At 35.7% G+C, this 15,945-nt stretch overlaps 1 protein-coding gene across 2 annotated transcripts in view; it reads right to left on the reverse strand.

Moving 5' to 3' along the window:
• The window catches only part of DOCK9 (dedicator of cytokinesis 9), a 100,565-nt gene that overhangs the window by 16,402 nt on the left and 68,218 nt on the right, over positions 1–15,945 (reverse strand). The window contains exons 37-44 of one of the 2 annotated variants that reach the window (XM_010282684.1): positions 14,693–14,740; positions 12,723–12,790; positions 8,765–8,880; positions 4,505–4,642; positions 4,009–4,191; positions 3,235–3,348; positions 2,879–3,094; positions 1,123–1,180 (exon numbers count right to left, since the gene is read on the reverse strand). In XM_010282684.1, the coding sequence (XP_010280986.1) occupies positions 1,123–1,180; positions 2,879–3,094; positions 3,235–3,348; positions 4,009–4,191; positions 4,505–4,642; positions 8,765–8,880; positions 12,723–12,790; positions 14,693–14,740 (941 nt within the window). Of the gene's footprint in view, positions 1–1,122; positions 1,181–2,878; positions 3,095–3,234; positions 3,349–4,008; positions 4,192–4,504; positions 4,643–8,764; positions 8,881–12,722; positions 12,860–14,692; positions 14,741–15,945 lie in introns of both variants that reach the window. The other variant, XM_010282683.1, reaches the window with a different exon arrangement.

Raw genomic sequence — 15,945 nt, forward strand, 5'->3', positions numbered from 1 at the left:
GACTCACACATATTTATTTCACAGCTCATTCCTACAAAGATTCTTTCTGCTCACATGGGATTCTAACCACCAGAGGTTTTATTGAATGATTGCCTCAAATGCATGGTTTTGTTTTGCTCCTGGAAATACCACTGGTGGAAGTCTGACCCTCTATATTACTGACAGGAAATAACTTTTATAGGACAGTGGAGAAAAATAGCAGATCACCCAAAGGAATCCCAAATTAATACAGATTATCACTAGTTATAACCTCGTTGTTATCAGGCTTGCAAGAGGACACAGCAACTTTGACAAGCAACTTAGTTTCAGAGTTGATCTCAGAGAAGCTTCTGAAACCACTGGGGCAGAGGGGATAGCCTATATCTACTCAAGTTATCTGGCAAGAGGCACAAAAGGAACAGAGAAAAGGCACCTTGTAGCCCCATGACTTTGCTTCATTTTGAACTGTCACGCAACGGCAAAGCTAAAAGGCTTGCAAACATGAATTTGTCTGCCTACAAAGAAAAAAAACCAAACCACTAGCTCAACATCATAATTAGTTTTGAAGGGATTTCTGGAGTTTTCTTCTAGAGATCTATTTTTCTTAATAAAGGCCATATAATCTTCTATTTTCTCTAATCCCTAAGAAATCCTCTGATCCGATAGATGAAAGATAGTTTTCTACCCTATCTCAAGGGGGTAGACAGCTGCTAGCACAGAACACCAAGACAGGTGAAGCATTCTGAGCACTATTACCACTGCCTCAGCATCTGAAAATTTGTAGGAATTTATTGTGACTTCTCTGGCAATGCCAGATTTCCCTCTATGCAGTGAGGGACTACTTGTTGAAGGAGAATATTCACTGATAAGTTTGCTTTAGAAGGGGTCTTGTTTCAGCTATTAGCAGCTCTCGTGTAAAATTAAAACTTTTACCTTCCCCAAAATTTTACTTTACCTCCATCTGAAATGCTGTCTCTTAGATATACGAGTATGCTCTTAAATATGTGAGTATGCCATCCGGCTAGGTCAGAATTTTTTCCTTAGTGAACACTGAAAAGCCTGCAACTTCCTCGGGGAAACTACTGCTTTTCCTAAACTAGAATGAAAAATTATAAACATTAAAGTAAGATTTCAAAATGATACCTTTTCGTGTGAGATATTCTGCAACCAGTGCTGCTACATGGACATAGCACATTGCTGCCTAAAAGAGAAATAGTAACAATCTTGTAACAGGTATAATGGAACTACTGAAAAGAAGGTATATAAAAAGAGCCTGAGCTAATTTCTTCGGTTTTCCTTTTTGCTGCTTTGCAGGAGATGCCTCATGACTGGTAAGAATTCTCCACCTCATTTATGCAAAACAGTAACTGTGCAAGAACACATCTTTTTCACCAGAGCATTGAGTAGCATGGACAGCAATCTGAGAGTGACAATGGATCACAAATTACAAGGTAAGAATGCCATGCTGTAATAGACAGACAAATATCTTTTTGGGATGTATTTTAAGTATCATGCAAAACAAAGAACTATTAATCATTCTACTCAACATTTGATGGTTCTTCTTGAGAAGCCGTTTTGTCTGCCTTTTGGCTCCATAGCAAGAAAAATGTAATAAAAACTGGTGACAGACCATTTGAAAGCAGCACAAGAGGAAAGATCTGACCTATGAATGGAATTTGAAGGAATTTGGTTGGTGTAGTCGGAACACAGAACAAAAAGAAGAGGGACAGAGTAGTCTTCAAATATTTGAGATGTTTTATGAAGTTGACACTGATCACTTTTCTCCACAGAAAGGACAAAAAAAGATTCAAGATTCTTCTTTTACTAAAAAGGTTTACGCTTACAGCAAAGTGTTAATTCTAACTGTAATTTGCAATTGAACAGTTCACATATGGAGGCTGCAGAATCTCAGATACTGAAGTTGAAGCAAAAAGGCAAGTATCTGACAAATTCTCTGTAATTCATACTTTGTATTGGGTTGGGCTTGGTGATTTACAGAGGTCCTCATCTAGCTGTATAGTCAAAGATTCCAAGTTTTTAATAAAAAAATTTAAAACAGACCTGAAAAGGACTACAAGAGCTTGTCTTCTAAGAAAGCTGAAGTTGTTCAAAATACAAGCTACCAACAGGGCGTTGTATATGCCTTCTGCATTGCTACCATACAGAAAAAAGAAAATTCTAGTACTAGGACATGAATAAGTAAGATAGGAGCTACTATTTCTTGAAGATATTTACTTACTTACATGATTCAAAGTTTAACAGAAATACTTATTGAAATTCAATGAAGTGATGCAATTTGATTTTACCTTCAGATGGAATAAACTTCCAGGAAGAGACAAAATTTATTCTGTATGCTGAAAAAATACTTACATCAAGACATACAAAAATTCCCACTCCCAACTCTCCCTTTTGCTAAAATTAACTATGTTAACAGCATGGTGAAATCATATAGCTTTCTTTTTCCAAAGAAAAAAATTGCCATTTGTCCACTTTAAGAACATTAGGAGTTTTTTAATAAGCAGTCTGGAATAGAATCAAGCTAATTCTGTAAAGGCAACTGGACAGGAATTCAAGGAGTGCCTTTAAGTGTTTTAGGAACTGATAATGAAGATATTTTTAGGTAGGTGGTCTGTGTCTTCCATGGTTTGCATTAAGCATTCCTGGCTTAGTAGTATGTCAGGTACAGTAGTTAAACATATACCTTACATTAGAATTCAGAAGTTACTTACAGATATACTTAGGTAGCACAAAAAACTTTACCAGCCACTGAAACTAATCTACTAACAATTTGAAATTTATTAAAACTGCTTATTATATTACACACTAACAACTACATACAGTACATGCCATTTCAAGAAAGAGAAGCTTAAGTTTATAACAAAGCTAAAACTAGTTTTACCTCTGAAAGATCTCCATTTTTAACATGGATCCTTGCCATGCTGTCTAACCAAGTCTTCCTTAGTTCAGGTGTACTAGCATAAGACTTTGCCAAACTGTACTGGAGGTCTACTAGCATTTCTGGATCATTCTCATGCTCCTTCATCTGAGCTGTAGCCATCAGTACTGTACGAATCCGTTTTGTTAAATCCTTAACATCAGAAGGGAATGTAGTGTGCTAAAACATGGAAAAGTTAGGTTAACTACTATCTTTTTCTATTCTTTACATAATAAAAAAGTGAAACATAATTGCAAAAGTTGCTATGAAAGAGTTTTCAAGTATTCTTCTACAGTATGGAAAGAAGAATAAGAACAGACCTTTATAATTCTGTCGTTATTGGCACAATTATTGATAATGGAAAGAGACTGCTGAAATCTGGTTCCTCCAATTCCAACAACATCGGCAATTAACTGGCTTACTGAAATAATAACCTTGACAGAAACAAATGTCTTGTTAGTGCATATTTCATTAAATACACTTGAGATGTACCTATGAAGCAATTACAAAGAAAGTTTTGCTCTTTTTAATTGAAAGATTATTCCCGTAAAAAAAAAAAAAAAAAATCAAACATAATTTTCCTTAAGTTACTTGTACAATAACACAGGCAAGAAAAACCAGGATTGTGTAAATTTAATGCCCACACATCCTCTGCTCTAAAGACTGACTGCTAGGTGAATTAGCCAGAGGTCACAGTAGCAGTAAACTATTGTTCCCAGCTTTGTCAGAACACACAATTTTCTATGTATTTGTTTTATTTGAGACTTTTACATGCTGGTAGCTGCATTTTTTTCTCCTTTGGACGCAACAGGGTATGCCATTTAACAATCAAAATAACATCTATAAAAGAGAACATTTGTTACAGACAAAAATTATTTCCTACAAAACATAGGGCCATACAATTGTTTCTAAGTATTTCCTTGTACTAAACATACTTTTACTGCCATCTTCTTACTCTTAGAATACAGTACCAGCCTTGCTCAAACCCAATATAATTTCTTCTACATCTTCATCTGACAGGGCTTGGCACATTGGTATGCAACTGTGCATCTACAAATACAGTATTTAAAAAACAAAAAAGAAAGTATACTAACTTGCAGATGTGTCCTAACAAAAGACTTCTTCCCTGTGTAATCAAAATTATTTCTCATTAAGAAGTACAGTAACTGTGAAGCTTCAGTCCGAATTGAACTCAGTTTGGAATTACAATACTTCAGAATTTCATAGCACAGTGCAGAACACATATCAGCTCTACCTTCATAAAATGTAGAAGGAAACTGAAGAAAAAGTAGAAAAGAAAGAAGTTATTAATTAAAACTAGCTTCAGCTCTTGATAAAATAAGCATGTCAAGAAAAATACGAATACATTAATAATTCCAAACCGTGGAAAAAATAGACTGTTATAGTAGTTCATGACACAAAATGATTTTTACAGCAATTCAAAGGACAAGTATTACACACTGTTGGGATTAGATCAGTCTTTATTCATCAATTTTAATTTGGGATTTCAGTTCTTAAATTTTTCAAAGTATGTTGTTAACTAAAGAACTGGACAGGTACTTTAAGATTAATTATTTTTAAACTTCTTACCTTAAAAATAAGTGCCCTTAAAGCAATGAAGACATTTTTCAATGCTGTTTCAGACTGATTCTTTTGAAGGAAGCAGAGGTATACATCAAATACTTTCTTCATCAGCGGATTATGCCCATGATCAGTCAGTAGTTGAGTCTTTAAAATGATAGTGAGAATTTAGGAGTTTCATACAGTGATACATTTATACTATTCTAAGGACATACACAGATCATCCACAAGCAGGAAATAACAAAAAATAATCTGGATAGTATTACCAAGACATTTAATAATACAAATATATCTGAATTTTAATTAGATATTTCTAACACTTCATTAATCTTGCTTATAAAGTGTTGGCTTCTGAATAGAATTCTAGAACATGATTGTTTTCAACAGCTGTTAGTTAAATCAATTACTATTAATAGTTCTTTGAGAGGCACACTCAAAGTATTAACACACTTTGGTTACACTTTAGCAGCTCAGACACTGGAATTTTCTCATAGCAGTACCTCCTTCTACAATGGTCTCAAAAAAACCTCCCCCCAAACCAAAGCCCCACCCGCTCACCATCTTTCGTTACTGTCCTAGAACTGAAACAGCTCTTAAGGACAAAGATATTGGTTACTTCTCAGAGTTTTACCTGCATCAATATTCAAAAGCTTGTTCTGAGGCATGCAATTACACAGGGTTACTCCTGATTTCTGTATCACCAACAGCTGCCTTCCACCCAAACTTTTTTTTAAATCTGGTCTCCTCAAGTTTCTATAGCACAGGTACTGGCTGTGCATCTACTTTTAACAGTTCATATTGGTTCTGTGTTGCTGCTGTAGGGACCTGTTTTCTCCCTTTGTTCACTGAGCATATACACTAGGTTCCTATGGGACTCCAGGATGAAACGACGAGGTCTCTCCTCTTAAAAACACCAGAATAGGTTAATCAATTCAAGGACTGCTCAGTCCAGTCCAGGGAGTCCAGAACTGAGAGGACCACGTCAAGTATTGCTCCCTCTGACTCCACAGGCCCTTCAACACGATTCTGCTAGGTCTTGCACCTTCTGCAACTCCGCTCTGCACTCCACTCCTCCTTGTCATTACTGTATACAGGCATTCAAACAGTATGCTGCAAGGCAGTTCCATTACTATCTCAAGTAAGTTTTAAGGTAATATAAACTCAAAGAATCTAGTTTAAGAATTTTTTTAAAACTATTTTTGAGGCCCAGTATAGATCTGGGCTCTTGTAGCATACATTAAGCTCTCTCAAACATGGAAGAGGTGTCTAACTACAGATGCTTCCTTTTCTATTCATAGAGACCTAGAAGAAATTCTTCAGGCTAAAGAATTTCAGCATACCCCATGGCATTTTGCGCGTTCCTCAATATTAAAAAATTGAAGGAGGCAGTCCTACATTAAAAGCCATTCTGATAATGTGACTTGCAGACCAGAAGAACTCAGTGTGGTCTGCAAGCTTTGTGGATGAATAGATATAGACGCTTGCAGGAGACCAAAGATCTCCAAATGCTATGCAGTGAAGCCACAGGCAGGCCATTTTTGAGGAAGCTAGACATAAATGGTTGTATACAAGAAAGTCAGTCTATTTGGTCATAGGAAAAAGTTTTATGCCTCAGAACAGTATACGGATCTCTGTAGATGACCCAAACCTAAACAGCTAACTAAGTTCTAAAAGATAGTAAGGGTTACTACCAGATTTATAGCAAAATAATGAAACTTTGCCTTACAAACCCCTATCCTTGTGAGGAATCTGATATAATGTCCTTTCTTCAGATGTCCCAACATCAGAGGTAGGTAGTTCACTAAACCACCTACAGCAGTAGGAATTCACACAGGATCAGTTCAAATTCTACCAAGAAGCTGACATAACTTGTGATTTCCCTGCTGTAATAGCTAACAAGAGATCTGGATCCCCACTAGAGAAAGATGATCTTGAGGAAAAAAAGTTAGCTGGCCCTCTATATAATATGCCAATTATTCCCAAAAGAAGCAGATTGGTATTACTAATCTAGTGGCCTTCTATGTTGAAGTCACTGCCTCAGTGGACAAGGGAAGAGCTACCGATGTCATCTATCTGGACTTCTGTGAGGCCTTTAACACGGTCCCTGAAAACATTCTTGCCACTAAATTGGAAACATGTGGGTTTGATGGATGGACTGTTGGAAGGATAAGGAATTGGCTTGATAGCTGCATCGAAAGTTACTCTCAGTGGCTCAACGTCCAAGTGGAAACCAGTAATGAGTGGTGTCCCTCAGGGGCCTGTACTGGGACCAGTAGTGTTTAATGTCTTCATCAATGACATAGTGAGCCTCAGCAAGCTTGCCGATGACACCAAGCTGAGTGATGCAGATTTGCTAGAGGCCTCCTTGTAGCATGCCATCCAGAGGGACCTTGACAGGCTTGAGATGTGGGCCCATGTGAACGTCATGAAGTTCAACAAGGCCAAGTACAAGGTCCTGCACCTGGGTTGGGGCAATGTCCAGTATCAATATAGACTGGGGGATGAATGGATTGAAAGCAATCCTGCCAAGGACTTGGGGATACTGGTGGTTGAAAAATTGGACATGAGCCAGCAATGTGTGCTTGCAGCCCAGAAAGCTAATTGTATCCTAGACTGGACAATAAGAAGCATGGCCACCAGGTCGAGTGAGGTGATTCTCTTCCTTCTACTCAGCTCTCAAGAGACACCACCTGGCATACTGCATCTACCTCTGTGGCCCCCAGCACAGGAAAAGACATGGACATGTTAGAGTAGGTCCACAGGAGAGTTACAAAAATTATCAGAGGGCTGGAACACATCTCCTATGAGGACAGGCTGAGAGAGCTGGAGTTGTTCGGCCTGGAGAACAGAAGGCTTTGGGAAGGCCTTATTGCAGCCTTTCAATATATAAAGAGTGCTTACACGACAGGTGGAGAGAGACTTTTTACCAAGGCCTACAGTGACAGGACAAGGGGCAACAAATTTAAAGTGAGAAACGGTAGGTTCAGATTGGACATAAGGAGGAATTTTTTTACAATGAGGGCAGTGAGACACTGGCATAGGTTGCCCAAGGAAGTTGTGGATGCCCCATCATTGGAAGTTTTCAAGGTCAGGTTGTAGAGGCTCTGAGCAACTTGATGTAGTTGAAGATGTCCCTGCTCATTGCAGGGTGGTTGGGCTAGATGACCTTTCCAGGTCTCTTCCAACCCAAACCATCCTATGGTTCTATGATTTTATGAATTTTAGTGCGGTTGGTTGAATAGAAGCTCCTGATTCTTCTGTTTTGTTTGGATCTTGTAGACTATTTTGGTATACTTGTACTTACTTTCTCAACATACTACATACACATAACCTTGAAGAACTGTCATTCAAGTGTGATGGGCAGCTGATAACTAAAAGGTTACTGTTCATTCTTCTTCAAATCTTTAAAATTAGGTATCTTCATTTTCAATTCTGTCTGTCATGAAGCCTGTGGACAGAACTGGTTCTAAACTCTATCTAATTAAATTACTAATAAAAGGAATCTCATTATAAATAAGCTCATATTTTCATAACTAGATTAAAGATAAGACACTACATTTAAATCTTCAAGCAAGGATTTGGATACAACGAGTTTCACTGCTCTAATTAGGGGAGAAACAAGATAGAGCTATAATCTCTCTGTTTTATAGCTTTACCTTTAATGTTTGTAAAAGCTCAAAAAAATGGACAGGAGGAGTATGCAAGTGGGCATGCTATAAAAAGATTCCACAGGAGAGCTATAGTAACTTATACAACCAAAAAGAAGTCTTGTAAGTGGACAAATTGAAATAAAGTTACAGAAAAGGAACACACAGAAATTACTGTTAATTAATGAGTGACTTAATAGAAGAAGAAGCTAGGTTCAATATATAAGTCTGACAGTGTCCAATTACGAATTATGGTTTTGTCATACAACAGATCTTTCACCCCACATGGCCTTTAAAAGACAGTTTTATCACTAACATTAGGAAGACACTAAAGTTTCTAGAAATATTTTTAGCAAGTTAGGATGAGGAAGGAGCTTTTCTCACAGATTACTGCTGATCAATAAGGAGCCTGTGTGCAATGTGTAACTGAAGCCAAAGCATTTTGCTGCAAGATGTTATCAGCTTTTACATGACACAATAGTGAAATACAATGCTAGAAATGCTAAAAAGACAATGCTATATTACTAAACTATAAAACATAAATATAATTCTAAAAATATTTTAAAAAATCTTTTTCTGAACGATAATTATGAGAGATGTCAACACCAAGCCAAGAACAAACCTTAAAAGCCATTGTGAATAATGATAGAGTATCCAGAATTGTAAGGCAAACTTCAGTGGCAGTATTTGCTTCAAGTAAAGACTGGTGAAGAACATCTGCATCTGAGTGGCCATAGCCTACAGAAATTTCAAATGAAGGTTAAGTGCTGGATATACTCTTTAAATGTTTCCAAAAGACTTGCTGAACGAGGAAAAGATTAACAAGTAAAAAGCCTGACAGAAGTTAGTATTCAATACAGAAAAAGAATTCATATGCATTTAAATATTTTTCAAATATCTGCATATAATTATTCTAACATAATATATTTTTATGATCTTGTGCAAATTAAGTACAAATGTCAACAATGGAAGCAGTAAATAGCAGTTAAAACAATAAATGTCTCATGTTTTATATATATGCATATGTATGTATACACACGTGTATGTATATAAATGTACACAGTTATATGCATACACATATATATCCTTAAAATAAGTACTGCATTAGGATGGAGTGACAGCTGAAAACATGTATTGGTAATTTAGAGATGTTATAATGATCTCAAAGTGAAATACAAAACACAGAGTTGAAGGAATACAATCAGGTACTTACATGCAGCTAAAGACCCAAGTAATTAATTCTGTTTTGTAGCAATAACATGCAATAACTCCATATTTAATCAAAATATTTTATCACTTCCAGCTCCATACTGTATTTGAATAATTTTCAAAATATATCCTGCTTCATCAGTGGTAATAATATGCTGTTTATGTTCCCTAACATTGACCTTGAAGAACCAGATAGACAAACATGCCCTGGTTGCTTTATAAAAATTTGGTCTGGATCATGTTTATATGTTAGATTTACAGTCAGCTTAGTATCACTATATCAATGGTAAGCATGACAAACTTGTTGAAACCAAGAAAAGAACAGAAGAATTGACATACCCTTTTATAATGTCACCTGGCCACTTCTGTCTGCGCTTTCTTGCTTCCCTGGCTGAACTACACACGCATACCTATAACCACCAGTTTCTTTGGATTTATACCTTCTTTCTGTTAGGAAGTATACATCTCTTCCCTATCATTTTTTGCATTCTCTCTGCCTCCACCTCTTTCTCCTCTCATGTGTTTTCTTTGCGGTTTCAATCCAGCTACATCCTACACCTCTGTAATGACAGAAAGTAACAACTGGCACTTGTAAGAAAGTTTTAACACAACAGCCATTTGCCAAGTATTTTTCTTTTAGTAGAACTGTTCTTTTTCTTAAAGAAATTCAAAGAAAAATCTATTTTCATAGTAATCACCTTTGGGTGACCAGAAATCCTTAATTAGCCTAAGGTAATGTTGAAGATACCAAGAGATGACAACTATTTTGGGAACTGCATTGAGGACAGGGGAAATATTCTTTAAAGAAATAATTTGTTTGCTCTTCCAGATACGAAGAAAGGCGCAAGGTTTATTATAAATACTGAGTAAAAACTATAGTCAAGGGACAGGATTCCAAACTGTTCAAATTTTGTTCTTCACATAAATCATTTAGAACAAATAAATAGGTCACTGATTGATTACTCTGCATTGTTACTAGAGACAGAAGTTTTGGGCAGGATGCAAACTTAAAGGAATACTTAATAGGATTGAGTTAAAAGACTGATTTAGCAGTGCTTTTTCCATATACGTGCTAAAAAAGGTCCCTCTTTCAGTTTGCTATTATTGCTAATTGTATTCTTTAGGTACAGCTAATGTACTGGATTCTATTTTTCACAAGTAACTTAATAAGAAACTATGGAACTACAATTACCACATATAATATGGACATTTACCTGGACACACACATGAACATGCACCCATACATTCACACTACTGCAAAGTAACTGGATTTAAAATCATCGAAGAACACTGAAAATGGGATAAACTCTAATGACAATCAAGCTTGACAATGATCATATACTGCTATTACAGATCAGGGCATATATCTTGTATTTCAGTACATTTGCATGTCATTTTCTACTGAGTGTCCTTCCCTCCTCCAGCCCATACACACATAAATCTATATTCTTGTAGTTTGTATTGAGATGCTTTAGAGATTTGAACAAAGGGCCTAATTTCTTTCATAATTAAGCACAAAACTACACTGAAATTCCTCAGAGATGTGAAATATCCCTTACACCTTTCCTTTGGTTCTATTCCTTGCTTAAATGCTTAGAAAGGGAGAAATTCAGTTTATAATTTACTTTTATAGGCAACTATCTTGCCAAAGAATCATGATTTTAGAAACACAAGTAAAGCAACTATTTCTACCAGATACATCCCATACAGGATACCTACAAGATTTATTCAAGTTCTGAAAAATACTTCGGATATACGATACAGGCAGACTGACAACTAAACAAAACTAAAAGTTAGACAACAAGACCAAAGATAGAAAAATCAATTTCACATTTGATCTGGCTTTTACAGCAACATATTTTCATCTTGTAAAACCTTGGGCAAGACAAGGTGTAATATCCTGATATTGAATAAATGTCCAACATTTAGAGAAAAAAAACCCCTATTACCAGTTTATGCAAAGTTATCTGAATGAGACACCTTCCTTCATAGTTTCCTTCAGATGGAAAAGAACAGAAAGTTTCTTTTTACATAAGCAGGCATTTATTAAAATCTTTCAGCTCACTGTTTCCTAAAAATCGGTACAATTTGCCAAGTTCTGGAAGTAGGAAATCTCTTTGCAGAAGGTCCAGAAATGGCCATGTTAGTTATTTCCTAGATTTTTTTTTTTTTTTTTAAATCAGTCTCTGTCTACAACGCGTTTTACCTTATTGAATGCAGTCAGATAGTGTAAAAGCTCTTTCGTGTATCAAAAAACACCCCAAAATTATCATGATACAGCAGTAGCAGACTGGTTACAAGAAAAACAAAATGTAATTTGCACAGCTATATAGTTTTTTGACATTTTTACAATCAAAGAATTGCATTTCTTATATTTGAACAGGTATGAGACTGCATTTATAAACAATGGGGTTTGGTGGATTTTTTTTTTTCTTTCAGTTTTCCACTATATGTGTTAAGTCTTGTACAATTAGGCTATCTGTTGCTTTATATTAGAGATAACAAGCTAAAAGATTTTAAGGGACAGTTAGATATGCTTTGGGAAATAGAAGGATGAACACAATGAACATACAGTTAACTCAAATAATTGTTTTCTGCACACAATTGTTTTCAGTACCAGTGTTGTATTTTACTGGATTAGTCAACCAGTTTCATTGTTTTTTGAAGTTGAAAATTGAAAAATCGTGTTTCAGAATACTTTACATACAGTATATTTTGCAATTTAAAAGCAGCATGTTTAAAAAGATAGGCCACAAGCAGATTTAGTTTTCAATACAGCAGTCTTATACAAGCTGACTTCAACCTGATTAAATCTTACCATTGTCTACAGAAATTCCAAGAATACTTGATATCTTTCTCACACTGAAAACAGAAAAATCACTTCATTATTGGACGTCTTTTCACTTCCAGTCAAACCAAATCATGGACTTCACAATCTCTGTAGAAATTCTAAGAAACTTACTTCTCCTTAGGGGATGTCAAAACATGGAGATATGGTCCGAGTACATATTTTTACTTTTAGACTAATCATTTATAAGATCAAATGAGGGGAAAAATGAAGCTTAATAAAGCAAATTGAAAAAAAAAGTAAATTTTGTAACTGTGTGCAGCATACAGCTGAAATACATGTAATTAAAAAAATAAAATACAATTTTAAAATATGCCTTAGTTAACCATGCTCCATGTTATGGCATCAGCCAGCATTGATTGTTGTGTTATAAAGCAGGGAACAGACCATCGACTGATTCCAGCTATACGTTTGACCTAGAACAATAAAAGTCATTGAAACGCACTGGTGTGGCCCTAGGACCTGTCTCTGGTGTTGTGGTACTGGTTGAGGATGATGAATGTTATCATGTCATGAGACTTACTGTGGTTAAAAGTGAGAGAGTTATCCAGGCTGCTCAGCTGCTGCAATCTGGCATGCATCATTCCTGTTCTGTTACGGGAAACAGGCAATGTCTGAGATTTTCGATCATGAACTATGGATCCCAACCCCTCCTGGTTCCTGCAAGATGGGTGAAATGGGATAGAAGCAAAAGTTAGACATGTCAAACTGCAGCAAGACAGGAAGCGTTAGTTAAGCACAAGAAGTTTTATAGAAAGAATTCTAATACAACCTATTTACTGTTTTATTTATAAAACAAAAATAGGTAGCTTAAAGAAAGCATCACAGCAAACTCTTTCTTAAAACCTCGAAGCATGAAAGCAAAAGCACACAAGCAGTTGCTCTTGAAGTACTAAATTTACTTCAGAGCTTTTGAAAACATAAATATTTGAGAATATAAATATTCTGAAAATATTCAGAACCCAAAACCAAATCCTCTACACTGATTGCAAATTTTTTAGAAAAAAATTAGAAGGACACACAGTGGTAAAATTAGAAAGCATACATGCAACAGGAGAGCAGGAATTAACTGAGGTATTATCATGTACATCTTACCCAAGCAGGAAGGGAGAAGAGCCATATACTTTGTTAAACTTGCAGCAATCAAGTGAAGAAAACAGAAAAGTGATCTGTGTTAGCAATCAGTACAGGCTAACTTCCTATTGTGTACCACCACCAGAGCTGATGAAAAATGAAAACCAGTGCTTGAATTACAGAATTCCCTGTTCCCTTTCATTCCTGTAATTTGTGTATTTTAAGAGTACGTGCATTGATTGTGATATACTTCAGTGTAATGACAATGTGAAAGACTAGAAAGCTACATTTACTGGGAAAATTCAGTATCTCTGCAGAACACCAGATGATTTCTGTAGCTTAATGTTTTTAGCATTAACATGCAGTACACAGACTAAGTGATCAGTAAACAAAAAGAAGGTGTGGTAGTCTTCTCTACAAACCAGTCAAATGAGTTTGAAGAATTTTTACAGAAAGCCTGAAAATTACAGGCTTCTGTAAATCCAGAGTTTGAAGTACATTTAAACACAAAGGTTACAACCAAATCCTGAATAAAGCCAGATTTATTTTGGCCTTTGAATTTTTAGGGTATGTGGAGAGAGGTGAGATTTTTTTTCTGCAAAATCTCCAAGGAGATAGTCAAGTTTGTTGTTTGTAGAGACAGATTCACATACCATTAAATCTGAATTAAGAACAAAACAGCTAACCTTTTAGTTAGAATGTTTTATCACCCAAATTCAGCAACAACTTTCCTCACTGAGTTCAAGAGGACCAGTATTTCAACTCCATAAGTTTAATTATAACAGTACTACCACGTCAATCACAGTGTAAGGCCTAAGCAAGTTGTTATATTTTACTCTATTGAAAAACTACTTTGCATTAAAACCTGCATTAATGAAAAGATATTAAAATAATTTAGTACATGTTTCCAACTCCCAGAGATTTTCTCCTAAACAGCCTTCAATGGGAACGTACAGGTATCTAACAGTATTTCAGCCTTCAAATTGAAAAACAGCAGTGTTGGAACATTTACTACTCACCTTTCAGTAAAAACACTATACATAGAATTTCTAAAACATTTCAATGGACATAGTTTTATGGCCAGGTGAATAAAAAAAAAAAAATTAAATCATAAAATTTCTTCCCCAAAGACATTATTTCAAGGAAAAAAATGCTGTAAAAGATAGCATTTAAGGGGTGGATTTTAAAGTAATTAATAATAAACACAACACACACACAACATTCTTAAACAGATACCAGACTTTCAGACAGGGTACAGTTATGTTAATATAGTAACCAGTTACTTACTTCAAACTGTTATGTATCATTTCACAATAACTCTTCTACTCATGCAATTTATTTGTAATACAGATTCATGGCATATTGTACACACTATTATTCTTAGTGAACAGACAGCAAAATTCAAATTCCACACAGTACCTGGCTATGTATCGTTTTCCCATGTACTGGAACTGATGTAAGCATACTCTGCAGAGAAGACATAAGTCAGAGAAGCAACCCTTAAAACAATCTCTTCTACATTTATGTACATTGGAATTGTTGAACTATTATTTTTGTTTAACTTTGAACTTTTACACCATAAAACTTCTCTATTTCTCCCACCCTTAAAATTCCCTTCCAGTACCCAAGCCAAGAAAGGTAAACAGGGGTCGTCTTGAAAACCATCCCAAATGGGCAAATTGGGATTAATAGCAAAAGGCACGTAAGGCTGCCTCCAGAGCACACCTATCTCAACACTGAATCAAAACAGCTAGCGTGAGCCTAACAGTGACAAAGTAGAAAGGCCAAACGGTGAAAAAATAACCCACCTTAGAAAACTGTAAACAGTGAGTTCAAGTGCTCCATCTTGTATAGATTTTTAGTATTTATAGAGAAGAAATGTTAAGCCTCAACTGCCACAGACAAAATTTCATTATGTGAAATGAGGCCCACAGTTACAGTTACTTACAAATGAGAAGCAATCCAGGACAAGTAACATGAAGGACAGAAGCAAAGAGGTAACCAGACATTACATATATACACACACTTTTCAAAATGTATATAAGGGTTCAAAATAAGGGCAATACATTTTGCTTTTTTTCCTCTTCACCTGAATTCTCTTGGTTACAGGTTGTGATTTTTGTTTTGTTTCGTTCTTTAAGGTTTCCAGATTCCAAGATAACAACAACAGTGCTTCTGACAGAACTATTTTCTAGAGGGAATCTAATCTGCTTTTACAATAAGATGATGGTAAAGGCAAATCCCCCAAAATAATTTTTCATTAAAAAAAAACCCTATACTTCAATATCATGTTGTATTTTAAAGAATCATAATACTACTGGTTCAGATCCAGCAAGAAAGTGGAAAGTGTAACACACAACACTGATGACAAATAAACTAGAAGTCATGCTTTCAAACCAAGGAAAATGGTGTGAATGGAAGCTGTAATAATGATTTTATTTGACTCTCCCACTGTAAGTAACTGTCCTCATAAGTTAGAACACTGAATGCCACTTCCCTTGTCCCTCAGGTAAGAATATTCTAAAAATTCTTATTTAAAGTGTAAATCCAAACTGAAAGCCAGTTTTCAGGCTTTTTCTTCCATGTGCCAGTTGTGAATGAGGGAGAAGACTGGCAAACAGTCTCTTCAGCTCAGCTCCATTTCATACTCAGACCTTGAGTAGATTAGCTGT

This window comes from Phaethon lepturus, unplaced genomic scaffold (assembly GCF_000687285.1).
Source record: "Phaethon lepturus isolate BGI_N335 unplaced genomic scaffold, ASM68728v1 scaffold422, whole genome shotgun sequence".
In the NCBI taxonomy this organism is placed as follows: Eukaryota; Metazoa; Chordata; class Aves; order Phaethontiformes; family Phaethontidae; genus Phaethon; species Phaethon lepturus.